General features: G+C 40.2%; 1 protein-coding gene across 1 annotated transcript; it reads left to right on the top strand.

The window, feature by feature from the left end:
* The first annotated feature begins 290 nt into the window (after positions 1-290).
* LOC138050027 (broad substrate specificity ATP-binding cassette transporter ABCG2-like) lies at positions 291-19,471 on the top strand. Its single transcript, XM_068896521.1, has 13 exons — positions 291-445; positions 1,588-1,745; positions 2,603-2,754; positions 3,444-3,536; positions 4,938-5,137; positions 6,058-6,123; positions 11,211-11,293; positions 12,126-12,215; positions 12,727-12,851; positions 13,861-14,015; positions 14,798-14,887; positions 15,645-15,709; positions 17,278-19,471. The coding sequence occupies exons 1-9, from the start codon at positions 305-307 to the stop codon at positions 12,764-12,766; spliced, it is 1,023 nt and encodes a 340-aa protein (XP_068752622.1). The 5' UTR covers positions 291-304; the 3' UTR covers positions 12,767-12,851; positions 13,861-14,015; positions 14,798-14,887; positions 15,645-15,709; positions 17,278-19,471.
* The last annotated feature ends 120 nt before the right edge of the window (positions 19,472-19,591 follow it).

The raw sequence follows: 19,591 nt of genomic DNA, 5'->3' as shown, positions 1-19,591 counted from the left end.
ACCATGCATTTTTTAGAGATAATTAAGCTTCATTTTGGAAAAGGACGCCATACATTGCCTTGTATTTTAAAGCTTTTTATAATTAATATTGTTGATTGATCATCTTTGAAAAATGCGTGGTTTCCCCCAATTTTCTTTTTGCTTTTCCCGCATACTCATAAACCGCGCAAATATTCCTTTGAATTAGTAGGCACCGTCCTTGGTGCTTTCTAAACCACTTGCTTACGAATGAAGTTCATTCAACACTTAATTGAACCCCACTCTATGCATTTAGTTTTTTATAATTTTCCAGGATGATGTTGTGATGGGAACTTTAACGGTGAGAGAGAACTTGCATTTCTCTGCATCCTTAAGACTCTCCAGAAAGCTGAGTAAACGCGAGCGTTCAAAGAGAGTAGAGGAAACTCTTAGCGACTTGGGCTTGTTTCATGTGGCGGAGTCTAAAGTACGTACAGATAAGTCTAATGGTAATGGTAATACATTTGTGTACTGCACATATCACATCAGTCTCGTGGCGATTTGTAAATTCTCTGAGAGTTAGACCACCAACATCGATGGTCTCCAGTATGTGAGTTCTTTAAGGTCCCACATTGTTGGTTAACAGGAAGGGTTGTAAGACGGGGCCCACGGTTTTTAGTCCTTATCAGAGAAGACTTGAAAGTCTAACCATTTGCAGATGAAATTACAAAGGCAGCACTTTCTCCTCAGTTAGTTTTAAGAAGATGAGCATCGCTGGGTCCAACTAGGGTTTGACACATTGACCCCTGGGAGTGAGACTTGACATATTTTACTCTGTCTAACACCAGACGACTTTACTTGTCAATGGGGGGGTGTCCTAGGGCGTTTGAGGTGTGAATGGGTTAACCCACTGACCCCTGGGAGTGACACTTAATAGATTTTACTCTGTCTAACGCAAGACCAGTTTACTCGTCAATGGGGCTGTCCTAGGGCGTTTGAGGTGTGAATGGGTTAACCCACTGACCCCTGGGAGTGACATTTAATAGATTTTACTCGTACATGGGGGGCATCTTAGGGCGTTTGAGGTGTGAATGGGTTAACCAACTGACCCCTGGGAGTGACACTTGACAGATTTTACTCGTCAATGGGGGGCGTCCTCGGGCGTTTGAGGCGTGAATGGGTTAAGCAGTCTCCTCCATTAAGCACGTGATCTTCCGCACGAAAGTCCGCTGCTCAAGCAACTGAGCCACAATTCTATATGAAATCAGCGGCAACTGTCTTTGCATGAAATGATTTAAAATTTAAAAATTAGGGGATTGCTTTTAAAATTATGCCGAGCCTTTTCAATTATTGCCATTCATGAAAAGGGCTAGCGGAGAAACAAAACCCTACAAAAGCGCTGTACCAGTCTTCCTGAGAGTTCTAGAATTTTTCGGCAAGTGGTAAGCCGTTTTCTTGGGCCCTAACATAGCCAAGAAACAATGCTTTACTGATGCTGTCCAGAAATAACATCAAACAAAACACATCAGAAAAAATATTCTTGCAAATTTCTGGAACTGAGAAAAGTGGAAATCATCCACGGAGCTCATCTGTGCGTAAATTCATTAATTTTATTTGCTCATCCGCCAGGTTGGAAACGAGTTTATTCGAGGAATATCTGGAGGTAAACGCAAACGTACCAACATTGGAATGGAACTTATATTGGCACCATCTGTTTTGTTTCTTGATGAGCCAACCACTGGGCTGGATGCAGCCACAGCTGTGTCCGTTGTTCAGCTTCTTCAAGGGTAGGGAAGGTCTTTACTGCCTCGCTAAAGTAAATTCTTTGTGAAGAAATTCCTGCGCGTGAACAGCCACTCGAGAATGTGTGAAAGAGCGCGGTCGAATTCTTTGACTACAGAATTTGACCTTGTCCCTCAGCGTTTTACTCGGCGTTTTCCAGCGTTTCAACGTAATGAAAGAATACCTTTTCAAACGTAAAACAAATACTTTTATCATGCTAAAACGGCAGTTCACGCTGATGAAAACCGTTTGAAATGCAAATACCTTTTAAAATACGGATATGGTATATTCAATGGAGTGGACAAGGCTTCCGTCGTTAAGATTCATTTAAGTATTGCCAGTCAAGTAATCACTGCAGGTATGATTGAAAACTGTTGCTTAGAGCGTTGTTAGTCCTACTCAGAACAAATAAATGACGAAGGCAGACACTCTAATCGTACTATTTCTAACCGGTGACAAAGAACTACAATGATGGTTAAACTTCTTGAGACATTTCGTTTAAAATTCTTGGGACATTTCGCGACATGCAGATTAATCTATGCATCACAACCCCCTCCCCCCCCCCCCCCCCAGAAAAAAAAAGTTGTACATTCCAAACTGGCAATATAGTTGTTTGCTTTCAACAACATTGTAGGAGGTGGAAGGGGGGAACGGTAAACACCCCCTCTAATCGCAAATCAGGTCCTTCTTCCTCGAGTGACATAAACGATATTTCTTCCTTATTTAAAAAAAGGTTTTCGTTGACTGCCACCTGGAATCTTGTCCCCCATTGTAGTGCCGTGTAGACTGTCGGTCATTGAGGATAAGTTTCATGACCCATCAGTTTTCACAATGTCATTTACTGTCGCTTTATCCTTTATAGGCTCGGTCACCGTGGCAAAACCGTGATTATGTCCATACACCAGCCTCGCTACTCTATATTTAAGACCTTTGATACCATTTCATTACTGTCCAATGGCGAGTTTGTTTACCAGGGCCCCGCAAATCAAGCAATGAAGTACTTTGAGGATATAGGTGATTATTATAATTCGTAATGCGCTTTTCACCTGATTGTGGAATATAATTTCGCCCATTGCTTTGCTTTTGTATTCTTGAGCCATTCAATTGCCGCAAAAATCTTGCACCACATCGGCGGCAATCGAAGAACTTGCTCGCAACCTCGTCTCCAGGGTCTTTGTGGCTTTCAGCTTTTCAGCCACCTTTCTGAAAGTAGAAGAGCCCGGTGTTGTGGTGCCCTTTCCGGAGCTGCCCGTATTTGCTTTGCGTGTGATTTGCTATGTGGCTTATGTACATTTGCAATTAACCCAAGTAATTTTGCAACCGTCAACGGCCTCATATGTTCTTCATATGGCTATTTTGTGATTGACGTTTCAGTGAGTTAGACTAAAAAAGGGCATTGCGCTGTGAAACTGAACTTTCTACATTCTGCAATGGATAAATCTTGCTTTTAAGATTTCGATGCCCATACTTTTGAAGTTGTTACCTAAAGTTGAACACCTTACCACCTCAGTAAAAACGGGCTGAATCCCTCTGATTTAATTGACTTACAATATTAAGTTTCAGCCCATCTCAGCCTTTCTTTCTTTCATTTTCGGGTAATGTAGGATTTTTGGCTATGCGTGATTTGTATAGTCCGCACGCACGTTACATTTAGATAGCACATATCTTCCTTCATGTTTACGCTTCTATTTTTTTGCTTAAAGGTTTTGTTTGTGAACCACATAATAATCCAGCAGACTTTTTCATGGATGTAATAAACGAATGTGACGCTGCTCACCGATTAAGTAACAGCTCAGGTATAGTCTGACTCCTCCCCTATTTTTCCTTTCTTTCTCTACCTCCCATCTGCTAACCCTTGTCTCCCCTCCCCTCCTGAATCCCTCATTGTTTTTCCCTTCCGCTGTTGCAAGTACCAGTTATATTAAGTCGAATAATTTAATGTCAGTGGAATAAATAGGCTCCATCACCAGCCAAAGACCGCGTTCGTTCTCAATCAGCGGAATCTGGATCCAAGTAAATCTGTTTTTGAGTTCCCAGGCGCTCATCGTCCAAGCGCATTCTGAGATATGGGAACAAGTCAGAACCCATCACTTGACAACCCATACTCTACCTCTGAAATGACGATTATCGACAATTCCTAATCCTAATCCTAAATTGACTATTATCGTCATTACGTCGGTACAATTATCGTCAATTTAGGACGCTTAGCGCTTGATAGGGATTGTGGGAAATTAAATCTGTTAATAAAATCCGAACCCCAATGCCTGAACTCGGAGGACTCGAACCTGGGAATGTTCAATTAAACACCCTTTCAGGTAACCACTAGACTACCACATCGCTAGCTGCGAGAACACTATTACTTTTTAATATGTCAATATTTTTTCTTCCCAATGCTGTTGTAAACGTGTATTATCACCCGCTAAGAAAATGTTGGTTACGAAACCTCAAGAGAAAGCTAATAATTTTAAAATCAAGCACTTTACTTAACCACTATTCAACAATGATTTTATTTATACTAAGTAGAGTTGGTACAATTGTCAGCCAGTTGATCTTTACTGGTTAAGTGGATGAAAATGGTTCTTTTAAAGTGGGTGCTCCGGGCTTAAATACTGTCCAGAAATACAGCTTTTACTTTTTCTGTTTTCATCTGCTACCAGAAGTCCTGGGACAGGGTAATCTTAATTGACAATAACTCTCAATCCAGAGAAAATTAGGAATTGTCGATAGTCGTCATTTGAAAGGTAGAGGGCATGTTGCACTTGACCGCTTTCCGTCTTGTGACTGCTATGCAACCACTCACTACTAGTCCGACTGATGAAGGCAAAGTAATGCAGCTGAAATATTTCGATCCCGTGATTTTATACCTTTCTGAGTCGTAATCTTTTACAGTTATGAATCCAGAACTTAACATTCTCTTATTTTATTTATTCTTGTGCAGCCAGTTTAATAGTTACTCGCTGTCACGCTAAAATGCCCAGGATGTTATAACTTAAGAATGAACTACAATCCTGGTCAAAACTGTTGGGCAGCGAAAGAAGAACACGCGTTGCTCATATAACGATGGAAGCCTGTACAGTAAATTCTCTACTTTTCGCCCAAGATTTGACAAGTGTCCTGAAGTCTTTTGACCCGGATTGTAGTTTTAACTTTTTTTCAAAACAAAGGATGTAGCTAATAACATGATTGTTATTTTTTAGAAACAACTGTTGTGTCGATGGGAGAGGGCCATTCCTCAACTAAGCCTCCAAATTTGCCGGAGATCTTCAGGAAGTCACAGTTTGCTAAAATTGTCCAGGATTCCACGAAGCCAATCCTGCAGGAATTCTCTGCCAGCCAGGGTAGCGTGGTAGTTTCTGAAGGGGACAAGATAACCTATGCTACTTCATTTTGCAGTCAGGTGTGCTGATGGGTTACTTGTCTTTCGATTCTGAATACGAATGAGTGCTTAATTAACCACTCCCCTTGGGGATTTTCAGGGGCAATGTTCAAAATTTTTGCAGGGGACTTTTGCCAGACTGCTTTATGGCGCAAATGGCAGCCGTGCAGTTTACAATATTAATTGAGTAAAAAGTAGAGTTCACAGGTGCCCCCAGAGTGAATGAGAGATCAACACAGGAGTTCATTAAGGGGAGCCTCTATCTCCACTAATTCCTTGAGTCAACACTTTCCCGAGTTTGGCTCAGTTGGTTGAGCACCGGGCTGCCATGCGGGAGGTCGTGAGTTCGACTCCGGCCGGACCAACACTCAGGGTCTTAAAATAACTGAGGAGAAAGTGCTGCCTTTGTAATTACATCCGCAAATGGTTAGACTTTCACAAACATCTTCCATGTTCATTAGTTCCCTGTGGGACGTTAAAGAACCCACACACTATTCGAGAAGAGTAGGGGATGAAGTTCCCGGTGTTGTGGCTGTCCTCTGTGAGTATATGAGTGGGTGGGTATAGCAGGTCCACATCAGCTAAATAGTTGCCACAACTTCAACTTGCTCAAATAAATAAATAACATAACAGTAAATTCATTTTTAGGAACAGGTTTTTCCCGCGAAAAGTATTATGTTTCCCTTTACGCTGAGATACCTCTGTTTTGATTGGCTTTTACAACAGTGTGCGTTCAGAATCTCCCAAGGGAAGCGTTCTATAAATAAATCTACTCGGGAAAGGATAGACTCCCATGCCAAGTATAGGAGAGATAGAGACCCCTTTGATGAGCTCCTGACCAACACCATATTCTCAAATATCGATAGGATTTTAAGAGCTAAACTTGCGTCGTGGTGTCATCAGCGATTGAAAGTTTCTTGAAGTGACTTTGTTTTTCTTAGCTGGTAACAGTATCTGGACGAGCAGCGAAAAACATACTGAGAAATCCACAGACTTCAATTGTACAGGTGAGAGACTCCCACGTTGGCTCACCTTGGGCTTATTTTTTTGGCTTGTCACGCTATCTTAAGGAACTATTGCGTTAATTGCCAAAATAAATCACGCTTGCCTTGTGCTTTCTATTTATACTCCGTTAGTATCCTAAGTGGAGTGTTTTTGCTATCATCATCTTGTCTGAATGAAAACGGTATTTACGCATTGTTTTTATTTGCCATTAAATATTTTGTTTTGTTTGTTTTTTAAAGCATAACGTTTGCGTTTATGTTGGATTTTAAAGAATAAATCTTTCAAAAATTCCGCTTTTGGGGAAACCTTGCATATAAAATTATTAATGAAGACATCGACTTCGTCCTCTTCGAGGAAATGGCTTCGTTAAGTTATCATTATGATAGCGTCAACCGCTCCGTTATTTATTAAATGTTTACGGGATTTTCTGCATTCAAGAAAGTCACAGAAAATAGAGGATTTCATCCCCGCAAAAAAACAAATATTCTGGAAAATGTGTTTATTTCTCACTGGCGGTGAGAATGCAACCAATTTTTTAAGGGCAGTTGTCACCTAACCCTAGTTCAGTTGCCTAGCAACCACAAGTCTACTGTAGCTTAGTGGTAGAGTATCCGTAGTAATCGGAAGGTCATATCTTCGACTCCTGTTTAAAGCCGTCGGGTTTTTCTTTCCCGAGTATTCCCGAGTGAGTCAGTGTTGATCAATGCATCTCTTTATACCTACTGATCTTTCCGATCAGTGATACACCGCTCAAAGTTGATGAAAAATTGTTAGGCGTTGCCCACGGTTTAGTTAAAGTTCTTACAAAGACTAACCATTTCAGGTGTAATAAGCAATTTACAGAAGTCTTTTAGCAAATTTTCTTCCTGTCCGTTCTTTCCTCTTCGTTTAATTTAACCCAGAAAATAGTCATGATTCTAATGCTACAAATCACACCGGGCATATTTGATTTCCAAGCTTCGTGACCTCAGTCATCAAAATAGTAGTCTCGGTAAAAAATGTGCACAGGAATCCCATCTACTATTTGCTTGAAAGCGCTCATATCGGATATGCGATAAAAATGTGTATCCGTCGAACTCGGTTTCGCGACAAGCTCCTTAACACTGGGTATCCTGTCGCCTAGGGCCACAAGAAAGATTTCTGGTCCGAGTGCCTTGATCCGACTGGCTGCCCAAGTTAAGCTCTGTAGGTTTTCAGTAGCCGGCCCATTAGTTACCAGTACCACTCTCTTTTGGCTTCCTACGCGGACTCCAGAGTCGCGCTTCAGTAGCAGTCCGTTTTGTGTCGTTTCGAGAGCATTCAGTATGCTCTTGTTTCCTCCTTGATGGTGCATTTTACTGAGGAGTAGTTCAGTTGTGAGCTGGTGAATAACCAAAGAAAGTCTAGAATTGAACAGTGAAGAGACTTGAGAGGAACACTTTGCATTAACTTTGTTTAATAAGGTCTTGTGTCATCAGGTTTAGGTGTGCAAATAAACGAAAGAGCTTGGGGAGAGTATGCGCCTTTTATTCCCAGTCCCCAGTTTTTATTGTTTTGGCCGCACTTCTGCTAATATATAGATATAGCCAAGCCTGAATGCGGAGCTTCCGGGTTATTTATCTCATTTGCGTTCGGTTGAAAACATGGATCCTCAAAGACCTATGAAACTAATTAACTTTTCTGGACTTAATTATTTATAGCAATGTGGCTTAGAATACCTCATTTTATCAACGCCAAAAAGACGGCCACGAAGTAGTTCGTTGCATTTAAAAATCATGGCTCCAACGCAAATGTTTATGTTGTTTTCCAGCTGCCGTTCTAAAATTGCTTGAAAGCATTTCCCTGAGATTTTTTCCATCCTTTAGCAGAGGTTTTTCCGTGAAAAATCATTTCGAACAGTCCAGAAAAAGCAATTATGTTTGCCCATGCAAACCACATAAACCCTTCACTTAGTCTAACTGAGGTCACATTGGCATACATGGAGGGGTGGCCGTAGTACGGACGGTCGCGAATGACGTCATAGCTAAAACCAACATTTCTCGTATCCATGGGACCTTAATCTTTGTGCTCCGCGCGCGCTCCTTCGGCGCGCGGAATTCAGCTTTGATTTCCCGCACATCCCACAGTAGAAAACTTAAGCAACAACGACGCGACGGCAACGGCAACGAGAACGTCATCTCAAAATATAAATTCGCGTTATTGTAATCATGACTTGGTGACTATTTCAACCTTTTGAATATGACAAGCTTGTGGTAGTTCCTCAAAAATTACATTGGTCGGAACGGCGCTTAATTTAGGCGAGAAAATTATAATTTATCCTCGATTGCTGAGGTTCTTCCTAAAACCTCAAATTTGGCTATTTTACGTTGTTGTTTTGCTGGCGACGGCAAAGAAATGGACAAAAGCGAAAAATGCACGTGCAAGGCGTGCAAACTGCCCAGTAATTATGTAAATTTGTGACGTTCTCATTGCCGTCTCCGCCGTTGTCGTTGCTTAAGTTCTCTAATCTGAAAGCCTGGTACGGGCTACAATTGGCGACCTTTTGCCATTAGAACAGTTCCTGTGTTGATTCTTTTGCTTACCTTGGGTGACTTAAAATTGAAGCTTACAGAGGCATTGGCACCAAATGTTATTGCAGCGAATCGTGAGTCAGGCTCAAACCTTGTCACCAGGCTCTTCACAACACTTACACTGACATTGAAGTCGGCCCTGGATATCGACTCGGATGAATCGAGAACAAACACGACGTCATAATATGGAGTGAATCTCTTGTCTCTTGAGTTGTTATGGCGATCAAGGAGATATGTCATCATTTTATGTCTCGTTTCTTCAAGTGGAGGAATAGCTCGCAAACCTAAAACACAATATGTTGTGCGCATTAACTTTCAAAACTCCTGTACTGAGATCCTTCTGCGTTCCACCGTTTTGGTGGAGCGAAAGGAAACGCTTCTGGGAACTAAGTTTAATCCCAGTCTTCTTTGAAGTAAAGTCAAATTCTTAAGAACATTTATGCGGGGAGTATGTCAGCCATAGTTAATTGTCTACTGCAGTCCCGTAACTTGCTGACCTTCCGATGTTGTCTCGACTGCTGTAGGAGCTCTCGGAATTCTTGCAAGTATTCCCTAGTCATCACCAATGAATGCATCTCTTCACTTTTCTGCTTATGGCTTAGAGGTCAAGATAGAAAGTGGGACAATCATTCTCTACAAAAAAAAGTTAGTGTGGGCAGTTCAAATAGAATGACATTCATATCTTATCTGTTATGCTTAGTTTCGTAAATATCCTCCGCTGTTTCCCAAAACACTTGGCCACAACATGTCTCTGCCACGAGCAAAGCGACCAACACTTCTATAAAGAAAGTCATTGGTTTTATGTATCTGTAATTTATGATCTCTCCACTTGTAATGAATTAAGTTTCACGTGTAGCACATAGATGGGCATCAGTGTATGTGCTCTCTGGAAATTTTCAAATCATGAAATATTAGAAGTGTGCTCTTATCGTAAGGCATTCCATAGCTTTTCAAAATGTCAAGGTAAGTAAAGGAAATTCCCCTGGCCCATGGCTACTTCGGTGGATTTGGGTGAGCCTCGGATCCGCTGAACATTTTTTTGTTTGTGATCCTGCTGTTTGGACATGATTAAACCAACCTTTTTTTCTTGCCTTTATCTGAACTTGAATCCGATCGCTTAATTTAAGGGGTTTGTTGGCAGTTTTGTGTTAGATTTAACGTTATCGGCAAACGCTTCCAACATGAAAGGGAGAAGTGATCCTTGTACTTATCTGAACAACTTAAGCAGTTTACGAGTTCATGTGCGCCTTCTCTTTAAAGCGAGTCTAAGTGCAAAGTTTTTGTGATGGTAATTAGTTCTATTTTACATATGAATGAAAACTAATTTTCATAACAAGAACTTTGCACTTAGACTCGCTTTGAAGAGGAAGCAGACATGAACTCAGAAATGGTCTATTGTCTTTGAGAGACACCTGAATCTCAACGGGATACTTTTGGTAGCGTAGGGGTTCTGATAGGCCAGCGTTGACCCAAGTACATCCCCCACCCCCCTCCTGGTGTGCATATATACTTATATACTTTTCTTTACTTATGTAATACTCACAACTATATTTACTCTGTAAACAGTCCCACTTGCTACCCGCCTAGATTAGCTTTAGCTATTTTCTGGTTAGCGTTGTTTTTATTAACTTGATATTAACTTAATAAACTTAACTTGATTAGAATTTTTTTAATTTCAATTTTTAACGTGATGTTTCGTAGACCTCAACATAAACATTCGTCTTCAGTAGTAAAGGTTATTTCAATAGACCTTTTCCGATATATTAAAATTCAGCTTGATAGTAAGGCATGAGGTCAAAGACAACGGAAAGTGGATGGCATGTAAATATTTTTCACATTCATTCCAAAGTGTTTCTATTACTGTCACTGCCTCATTATCAAGCTGAATATTTGATATTTCGAAAATGACCTATTTGGAAAATCCATATGTCACATTTAGTGAGAGACTGGTAACTCTATTGAGAACACAGCCACTATGCAGTGACATCTGACTAGTTGATAAAGCAAACATTTTTCACTGCCGACTTTTTCATCTAGCGTTTGTTTCAACTGACGAATCAATAAACTTTCCTTACGTTGGCTGTGTATATCAGATCGACCATCACAACAACCCATCCTTGCCTTTGAATTTACGATTATGGTTAATTTTTAATGTGCCTTTTCAATTTGACCATAGTCGGCAGGGCTGTTTTTACAAAATGCCTAACATTTCAAAATTCGTTGCTTGAAAACTGAAAGCTAACCATTTTAAAGTCGGTTCCTTTAGACCTTACAAACTGAAAGCTAACAATTTTGGCGTTCGCACCCCAAAGCTCAACCTCGCTCCAGGATCTTATCGACTTTTCACATGCCATGTTGAAAGCCGAGAATACCCTGGGGACGAGGTTGCCCAAAGCTCAAACAGGGCCGCGTGAGCCTTGCCGCCATCACCACGTTGCCCGCGTAACCGCCATTTTTAACAGGAGGTCCGACTGAACAATGATGATATCTAGTTTTCTTCGTTATTTTGTGCTAATTATTAGTTAATTTTTTCCCCACAGTTGATTGTTATGATTATTTTTGCTCCAATTGTCGGCGCAATTTATTATCAACTCAAGAGAGATGAACACGGTATTCAAAACAGGTGACTGTTTATTTATCATGTTATTTATCATGACGCACAGAAAGTAGGGAAGACATTCCTTCATAAGTATTTCTTTAGTCATTTTGATGTGACTAGAACTTATCATTACGTGTGGCTGTAAATTGCTCATGCAGCTATTTTTCATCATATTTTAAATATCTAAAAATTGTCTTGAAAGTTGTGAAAGTTTTCAACTCGTCTAATCCTTCCGCCATCTTAGCCTGTCCTGCATGGTCAGAGTCACGTGACAGGTACGTTCAATGCCAGAAAGCGCTCCGTTGTTTTTGGCCCGTTGAAGTTCGCCGGCTTTCCTACACAGTTTCCTCTATTAACTCTGTTTAAACTAAAACCGTTCGTTTCGGCGTTTAATGCTGATTTAGCAACAGAACGGGAACATCAGCTGACAACGGCGCGCGCAGAAAAATGTCCATATTATGTCAGATTAATGTAGAGTTCAGACTTTTCCGCGTTCTCTTGCGTCGTCAACTGAGGTTCCCGTTCTATTGCTAAATCAACCTCAGTATTAGGTGAATTGCAACCAACCTCTAGGAACTCGGATAACAATGGGGAAATCTCTTTAATTGTCTGGTGATGTTTCACCGCATCGTAAGTTCATACCCACGATACTGACATCATCATCATGTATCTGCTTCATGGTGGTATAGCCTTTTTAAAACGCTGGAAAACTTGACGCGAGCAAGTGATAATTTGTTTCGCTCGTCGCTGTGATTTGCTGAGAATGTGGCGCGAAATGTTCAAAGGCTTTGAAGGAGAGGCTGAATTGATGTTATTTTACTTTACTCTTTTGTTCTCTTCTTTTTTTTTCCTTCAGGGTGGGTGTGTTCTTCTTCTTGGTGATGAACACGGTTTTTGGAAATTTGTCTGCAGTTGAGTTATTCATCAAGGAAAGACCAACATTCATGTCAGTTGTTGAATATTGTTCTATTTTCTATTATATAATAAGCTCAATCATGCGCTCGTTTTGATTGGTTCTCACCTATGATCTATTAGAGGACAGACGCATAACCGACGTCATCATCAAAAAATTTTATAAAACAAATAGATTCCTTGTTGCCGTGCGTCTGTTAAGTAGTGGATCACAGAAAACGTCAAAATGTGATTGAATCAATTTAAGTAGTTTATATTGTAGCCGACAATTTTTTCACCTTTTCTCCCCCCCCCCCCCCCCCCCCTCCCCCCTCAGCAGAACAGCAGGCCTCGGTTGTTCGAAAGGTGGATAAGGCTATCCAGTGGATAAACACTAGCAAAGCCAATTATTACGTTATCCAGTGAATAGTGATTCATCCAGTAGATAGCGTTATCCACCCTTCAGGCAACTGGCGCCAGAAGTTCACCTTCTACGCCTTTTCTTCATTCTTGGCGCAAGAAAGCTCTGTTACCATTTTTAACCTTGACTTTTCTTTGCATTGCAGACACGAATCAGCGAGTGGATATTACAGAATCTCGGTGTAATTTTTGGCCAAAGTCTTCTGTGACCTCATCCCCCTTCGTCTTGTACCTGCCTCTATATTTTCAGTCGTTGTTTACTTTATGACAGGTAATTGTTTTCGTTGAGCATTATGTGATTTCCTAAGTATTCGCTTACCCTCCCGGATCCCGTTTGTTCAATTATCCCAGATTGAAAATTAACCAAGGAGTTTATTTCTCTTCTCCTAAAGTTTGTTGAACATTGATATTCTTGAAAAAACAAAAATAAGGAAATGAAACTTTCACCAAAAAAGTTTGAAAAATGAAACAAAATTTTACGCTCATGCTGGATTAAGAGATAGCGACTTTCATATGACCTTGAAAAATAAACGGAAAAACAGAATGTAAACAAAAATGCAAAACATTTAATTGGCTTATCGAACAAAAACGAACGAGCGCGTATTTTCATTGGCTTAGCAAACACGGATGCAAATAACGTCATCTTTCCATGGAACTCTCTGGAAAGTTTCGCTTTGACATCATTTGAAATGCAGCAATGTGATTGGGCAATCGAACAGTTTACTGCCCATGTTAGAAGTTTCCTTGGCGGGAATGAGGAGGTGGTTTGTTTTAATCTTGCCAAACATTGGTCCTTGAAACAAATTGCGAACACTTTTTCAAGGTCATACGGAAATCGCTCTAAGTATTTCATTGGTGTTGCGCTCACTCGTGAAATATTTTCCAACACGAGAAGAGAAATTTCATATCTCCAAGCGGCCATGTAATATTCTATTTATTATATAAACACCAATGAAATACTAAATCGTTTCACGAAAGGCATCGAAAGGCGCGTTCTATATGTAAACATAGCAACAGTGATCTTTTCGCGTGTGAAGATATCCTGTTTTCGCGCGAAAGCTCACTTGGTATTTCACTGGTGTTTATATAATAAAATGCTTTATCAATTGAGCTGCGAAGCCGCATCTGTTGGGATCAGGGAAATTTTTTGGAGTTCTGGAAGGGGTCATACGTTCGAATCCTAGTGAAGCTCTTTTTAAGTCCATTGCTCAAATTGTGACGTTATTTTATTAGTATATTCTCAGCACCAAATACCCCAAATTTTTCCAGTTTTCTTGCAGGCCTTGATCGTCAAGTTGCAAAGTTCTTTATTTTTACGTTCACCCTCATTTTGACGAATCTCTGTGCCTGCAGTGTGGGTTTCTTTGTAAGCGCATGTGTACGGACCTTCGCTATAGCAAACCTCCTTGTTGGTCTACCTTATGTGTTCATGATGGTAAGTGATTTTTTTTCAATTTATTGATTGACTCCGTTTTTGCTTTTAATGTTAGGGGATTTTCTTTATTGTGTTTTAATTCGGCTCCCTGTTAAATCAAGTTTATTTTCATCATTCCATAGTTAATACAGGGGAATAGTTATGAAACCGGTCAAATTTCTTTGTTGTAGGTTTTTCTTCTCTTTTTTGGCCTTGACCGTGCACAAAACACAACAGTTGTTTACTCCGTACTGAGGAACTAACCAATAGAAACGTGTTGGTTACGTAATTTATACATAGTGTATGAGCGCAAAACAAAAGATTGTGCACGGTCGTGGACTTTCCCACCTAAATCTTGGCTTCTTTTTCTGCTCCTTTGATGTTTGCCGAGTTTCAAAACCAGCCCCTCAATTAACTATGGTTATTCACAACGAACTGTTTTCATTGGAAAGCCCCATCCACACTATTGCTTCTTTACGATTCTCGTTTTTTATATCAGCAATAAACGAAGCAATTTATTTTCATCCACACAAGTTCAGAAAATATGTTTTTGTATAAAAAGGAATACTTTTTTGATATACACGCATTCGACAATCAGCCTCACTAAAACTAATAATTCGGAGACTTGTAATAAAAACACATTCTCTCCACTTCTTCTATCGGCTTGGCCGTTCGTCGTTAGAATTTTGCCTGGCGCCCGGACAAACCCATCTATGCAGGCTGGCTTTTGCTATTCCTCCTTTTTTTTCTCGCTTTAAAATCAGTTTCGTAAAATAGCTCTTTTATTTTCTGTTCTCTAACAGGTATTTGGTGGTGTCTTAATAAATCTAAACTCTGTTCTAAGTTGGCTGGCATGGATAAAATATATCAGCATATTCCGCTATGCAATGGAGGTAACTTTAGTATTCTCGACAGAATATCCAATTCTGATTGGTCAATGACGAATGCATAAGTAGGTTATAGAGTGCAACACGGACGTTGCTATAGAAACACGATGATGGAGTAACTCCTGCTGTTTTGAAAGTTCTCAAATTGCAGCACTCGACGTAATTTTGAGAACTTTCAAAACATCACTCGTGCCCATAAATCACGAAATGCACTTGTGTTCATACGGTTTTCTATACGCCCAGGCTCTTTACTGGAATAATCAGAGTTTCAATGTTGTGTATGAATGTCGCGATCTCTGAATCAGCTATAATGAGTGTTTAGTTATTATTAGTTGTTGTCTAGTTTTTGAAAAACGCTAAGAAGGGCAGTGGCGCTTTAAAGTTTCAAACTATTAGTTTGAGCTATTCTAAGTGTTTCATGACGTTCCCAACTTTGTTTATGTTGTATAATATGGGCGAAGTAGGCTATAACCTTATTGCATGGTACGTGCGGATTTGAAACAAACAGAGAGAAGGAAAGATTCAGTGTTGTTTGTCCACGTTGTCGTCAAAACCTTAAAATTGGTAATTTGTCGTTGTTGTTTTGACGAGTACGGGAAAGAAAGGTACAAAATGCGTGCCGCCCGTGCAGCATGATTTTTTTTCCTGTTTTAACCAATAATATTACTGCTTTTTGGCGTTGTCCTTGTCGTTGCCGTCGTCGTTTGTTAAACTCCCTATTCCCATATTTGGGTACGTAATTATTTCATCCATTGTCTTTTAGATACTAGAGATCAATGATGAGCTTCACAACATTCACTTCCATTGTCCAGCGAACTCGACCCTTTGGTTTGTCTTCTTTATTCGCAATTTGTTGTCGATATTGTTAGCGAAGTTGAGTGGTTAAGGCACCGGCCGTGAAATGTGAAGGTCTAGGATTGCAGCAGCTCCACATACATCATGGCGCAAAGCTTTTTCCCCTTTTCCAGAGTCTATAACCTCTGTAGCAAGCAGCAATGTCTTTCTCGGAGAGGAAGCGCTTCGAAGCCGCCTCCTGCTCCATTCCCCTCGCGGCTTTGTCGCTCACATTCGCCCTCCAAAAGGCAAAACCGCCAACTGGAGGCTACAAATACCGTGTAGCTCTTTTCAATCCGTTATCTCATCGAATCGATATACGACACAGCCAGGGCGCGACGAAAGTGCTGTCCGATAGCCCGGGGCTAGTGGAATGACTTGTCGGGCTAGCGTTTTCTTATCGTAGCTTGCCCGATGGGCAAGCACCGTTGGTTCCCCATTTCTGATGATAAATTGAGCTTTTATACCAAAAAGTGTGTAGCAGAAAGCTCCTGAGAGAAAATGATAATGTTATGTGGCCAAATTATCGTAGCGTGATAACGTTTTGCACCGTAAATAACATCATGACTTTTTCTGCTTTCAAAAGCGACCGAAGTATATTTTATAAACAATTTAATTTCGGGCTAGCTCTTCAGACCTTCGGGCTAGTAACCTCAAGTAACAGCTTGCCAGAAGGGCAACCTCATCTTTTCATTTTCGTCTCACCCTGACAGCTCAATTTTGTTTTGGGTTGAGGGTCCATTGTTTCCTTTGTATGTTCATTTGTGCTCATAGTTTTCTAAACCACTCCATCACAGAGCAGTGAGTATAACAGCGCTCTACTACCCCCCTCCTGCGAATTATGATAGATAATTTTTTTTCTGTTGATCTGCACAATTTGACAGTTTCTCTTTTTGGACCTGAAAAATCCCGCAAGGAAAATGGTCTAATAAATATTCGTCATGAAATTTATGTTTTTATGTGTTCATATGTTTATTTATAAATCGGAGTGATATAGTGTTGGCGCTAAGCGATAACCTCTCGTTTCCCACTAATATGGCCTTGGGTCGAGGCTATGTTTTGGTTTTGTTGGGTTGTCTGTGTTTTTGACAGGGAACCCATGCTTTGCCTTCTTATTATTACATTAAGAATATTTAACAATTATTCGCCGAAGGCGAAGTGATTATCGGTGAATATTCACCGAGACGGACGAAGTCGAGGTGAATATTCACCGATAATCACTGAACCTGAGGCGAATAATTGTTTTAGTATAATTATAGTGATTATTTCAAAAAAGAGGAAAAAAAAACATTTCAACTCGAAATCATCTTCACTTACACTGGCAAAACTAATACTATTATCGGCTGATAATCCGAGATAGCGAGCCAATGAGAGCGCGCGATTTTGTATAATCACCTGTGTATTTATACTAAATATTATTAAAATAATTTAACGTAATATTTTAATATTTATTGTTAGTAGTAGTAGTAGTAGTAGTAGTAGTAGTAGTAGTAGTAGTAGTATATTTATCATTATCATTTTAATTCAGGATTGATTTGTTTTATTGTTTTGCTGTTTTGCAGCTTGAGTAATGGCAATGAATACTTGTCCTCACAAGGAATTAACGTCGATCACTTGTGGTACAATGAACTGGCACTGGCCGCCATGACTGTTGTCCTGATGACATTTGCTTATATAGCTCTAAGATTAATCAAAAAGGAAAAATGAAGAAGCTTTTGTCAATCGTAGTCCGCCACAAACGGATTACTTTGGAATTTCTGAAAAAAACAAACAAACAAAATGACACAAAAGTTTTAACCTTTTGACTACCAGGAATTATCAGCATGTAAATTCTCCTCACAATTTCAGTCAGACAGGTATTGAGAATGAAGTTAATTATCAGCTTAAGAGGTGTGATTCTGATGTAACACCAAATTCTCATGACTACTCAACGAAGAAATTTATTGTACTAATTAGGAGAATGAACCTTTTCATCTTGGGAATGAAAGGGTTAAGTTGTAATGCGTCCGTGGGAAGATTGGAAAGCTAGTTGCTTGGCGACGTGCGAAAGAACATCTTAAAAACCAGACTGTCCTTTCAGGACCCAGATAAAAACCACCTTATAACCCTGCATTAATTCTCCTCAAAATTTCAATGAAATGTTAGTCACACAGGTATTGAGAATGAAGATAATTATTAGCTTAAAGGGTGTGATGTTGATATAACACCAAATTCTCATGACTGCTCAACAAAGAAATCTATTGTACTAGTTAGGAGAATGAACGTTTTGATCTTGGGAATGAAAGGGTTAAGATGTTATGCGTCTGTGGGAAGGTCGGGAAACTTGTTGCTTGGCGACGTGCGAAAGAACAACTAAAAAATCAGATTGTTCATTCAGGACCCAGAGAAACCACCTTTGCTCTACATGAATTCTGTTATTTCAATGGGTAGAGCATCCGATCGGAGGTTTGCAGGAGTTATAGGCTCCCCTACCTTGTCACCCTGAAAGAAAATTTCCCGGGAGACCCACGCCTTTACCACGTAAATCACCTCTTCGATTGCTGTGTTGCCAGCATGGTTGTCCTAGTGGTGTAATAGGGAGCTTACGAAACGACGACGCCGACGGCAGCGACAACGCTACAAAACAATAGGTTTAGTGGGCAAAAACAATGGCTCTGCACGCTCTGCACGTGCGTTTTACGTTTTGGTACATTTTTTTGCCGTCATCTCCTAAATGACGACGTTAAATGACCAAATTCAAGGTTCTGTGGAGGTCGTTAGCACATGACGATGAATTTTCAATTCTCTCTCTTCGCTTCCAACCCACTCATACCAGTTTAATTCCTCGACAGTTAATACACATTTTTAACGCGAAACGACACCAAAAGCTTCGTAGTGATATGAATAACGCGAACTTGTATTTTTAAATGAAGTCCTCGTAGCCGCCGTCGTCCTCGTTTCGTCAGCTCCCTATCACACCCGACTAGTAGCGGGGGAACGTGGGTTCAAATCCCGCTCACGGGAAATTTTCTTTCAAACATTTATTCAGTTGAAAATATGTCTATTTGGGGTGTACGGGGTCAGTGTTTCTTTCATATACTGTTCATACACAAATAAAATTAGCCTGTATCCTTCGTGGATCCTTCCTTGTCATCCGCTAAGTTGACTACGGTCGTGTATCGTTAACTTGATCCTTAGTTGGGGAGATATTGGCTCCCTTACCTTGTCACCTTGAAAGAAAATTTCCTGGGAGGTCCACGCCCTAACCACGTAAATCACCTCTTTGATGGATGTATTGCCAGCATGGTTGTCCTGGTGGTGTAGTGGTTATCACACCCAACTAGTAACAGGGGGACTTGGGTGGGCGAATTTTCTTTCAAGTATTTATTCAGTTAATTTATCCGTAGGTTCGAATCCTTCCGAGGACTTTTTCTTTTCGTTCGTCACCAAGCAGCTAGTTTTCCAAAGACTGAAATCAATTACACTTATTTAAAAAAATTATTGACTTGGCAAACGTAAAGCAATTACTAGCAGTTAGTATTCACTAATTCCACAATAGTAGAAGTTATACACTTACTGTATACTAACGACTTTGTTTTAACATTCGAGAAACTCAATTTTCCCAAAATGTTTTACGAAACGGATTGCTTGAACCTACGAGGGTTTTAAAAACACGCACATTGAATTAGTTAGAAACTTAAATAAATAAAATGAAACGTAGAAAACTCACCAAAGGTAAGCTGTTGATTTTACGTTTTAAATAAACTTGTCCAACGGTATGCTCATTGTGGAGTTTTGTTTCACTTCTTTGAAGGGTGGTCTGCCGCGCTAGTTAATTTTCCGGCCCGTTTAGAGCAAATAGCTTTATTTTTGTCAACCTGCAAGCAAGCTCTTGAT

The sequence above is a fragment of the Montipora capricornis genome, chromosome 5 (genome assembly GCF_036669925.1).
Source record: "Montipora capricornis isolate CH-2021 chromosome 5, ASM3666992v2, whole genome shotgun sequence".
In the NCBI taxonomy this organism is placed as follows: Eukaryota; Metazoa; Cnidaria; class Anthozoa; order Scleractinia; family Acroporidae; genus Montipora; species Montipora capricornis.
This window is presented reverse-complemented; position numbering and strand designations above follow the sequence as displayed.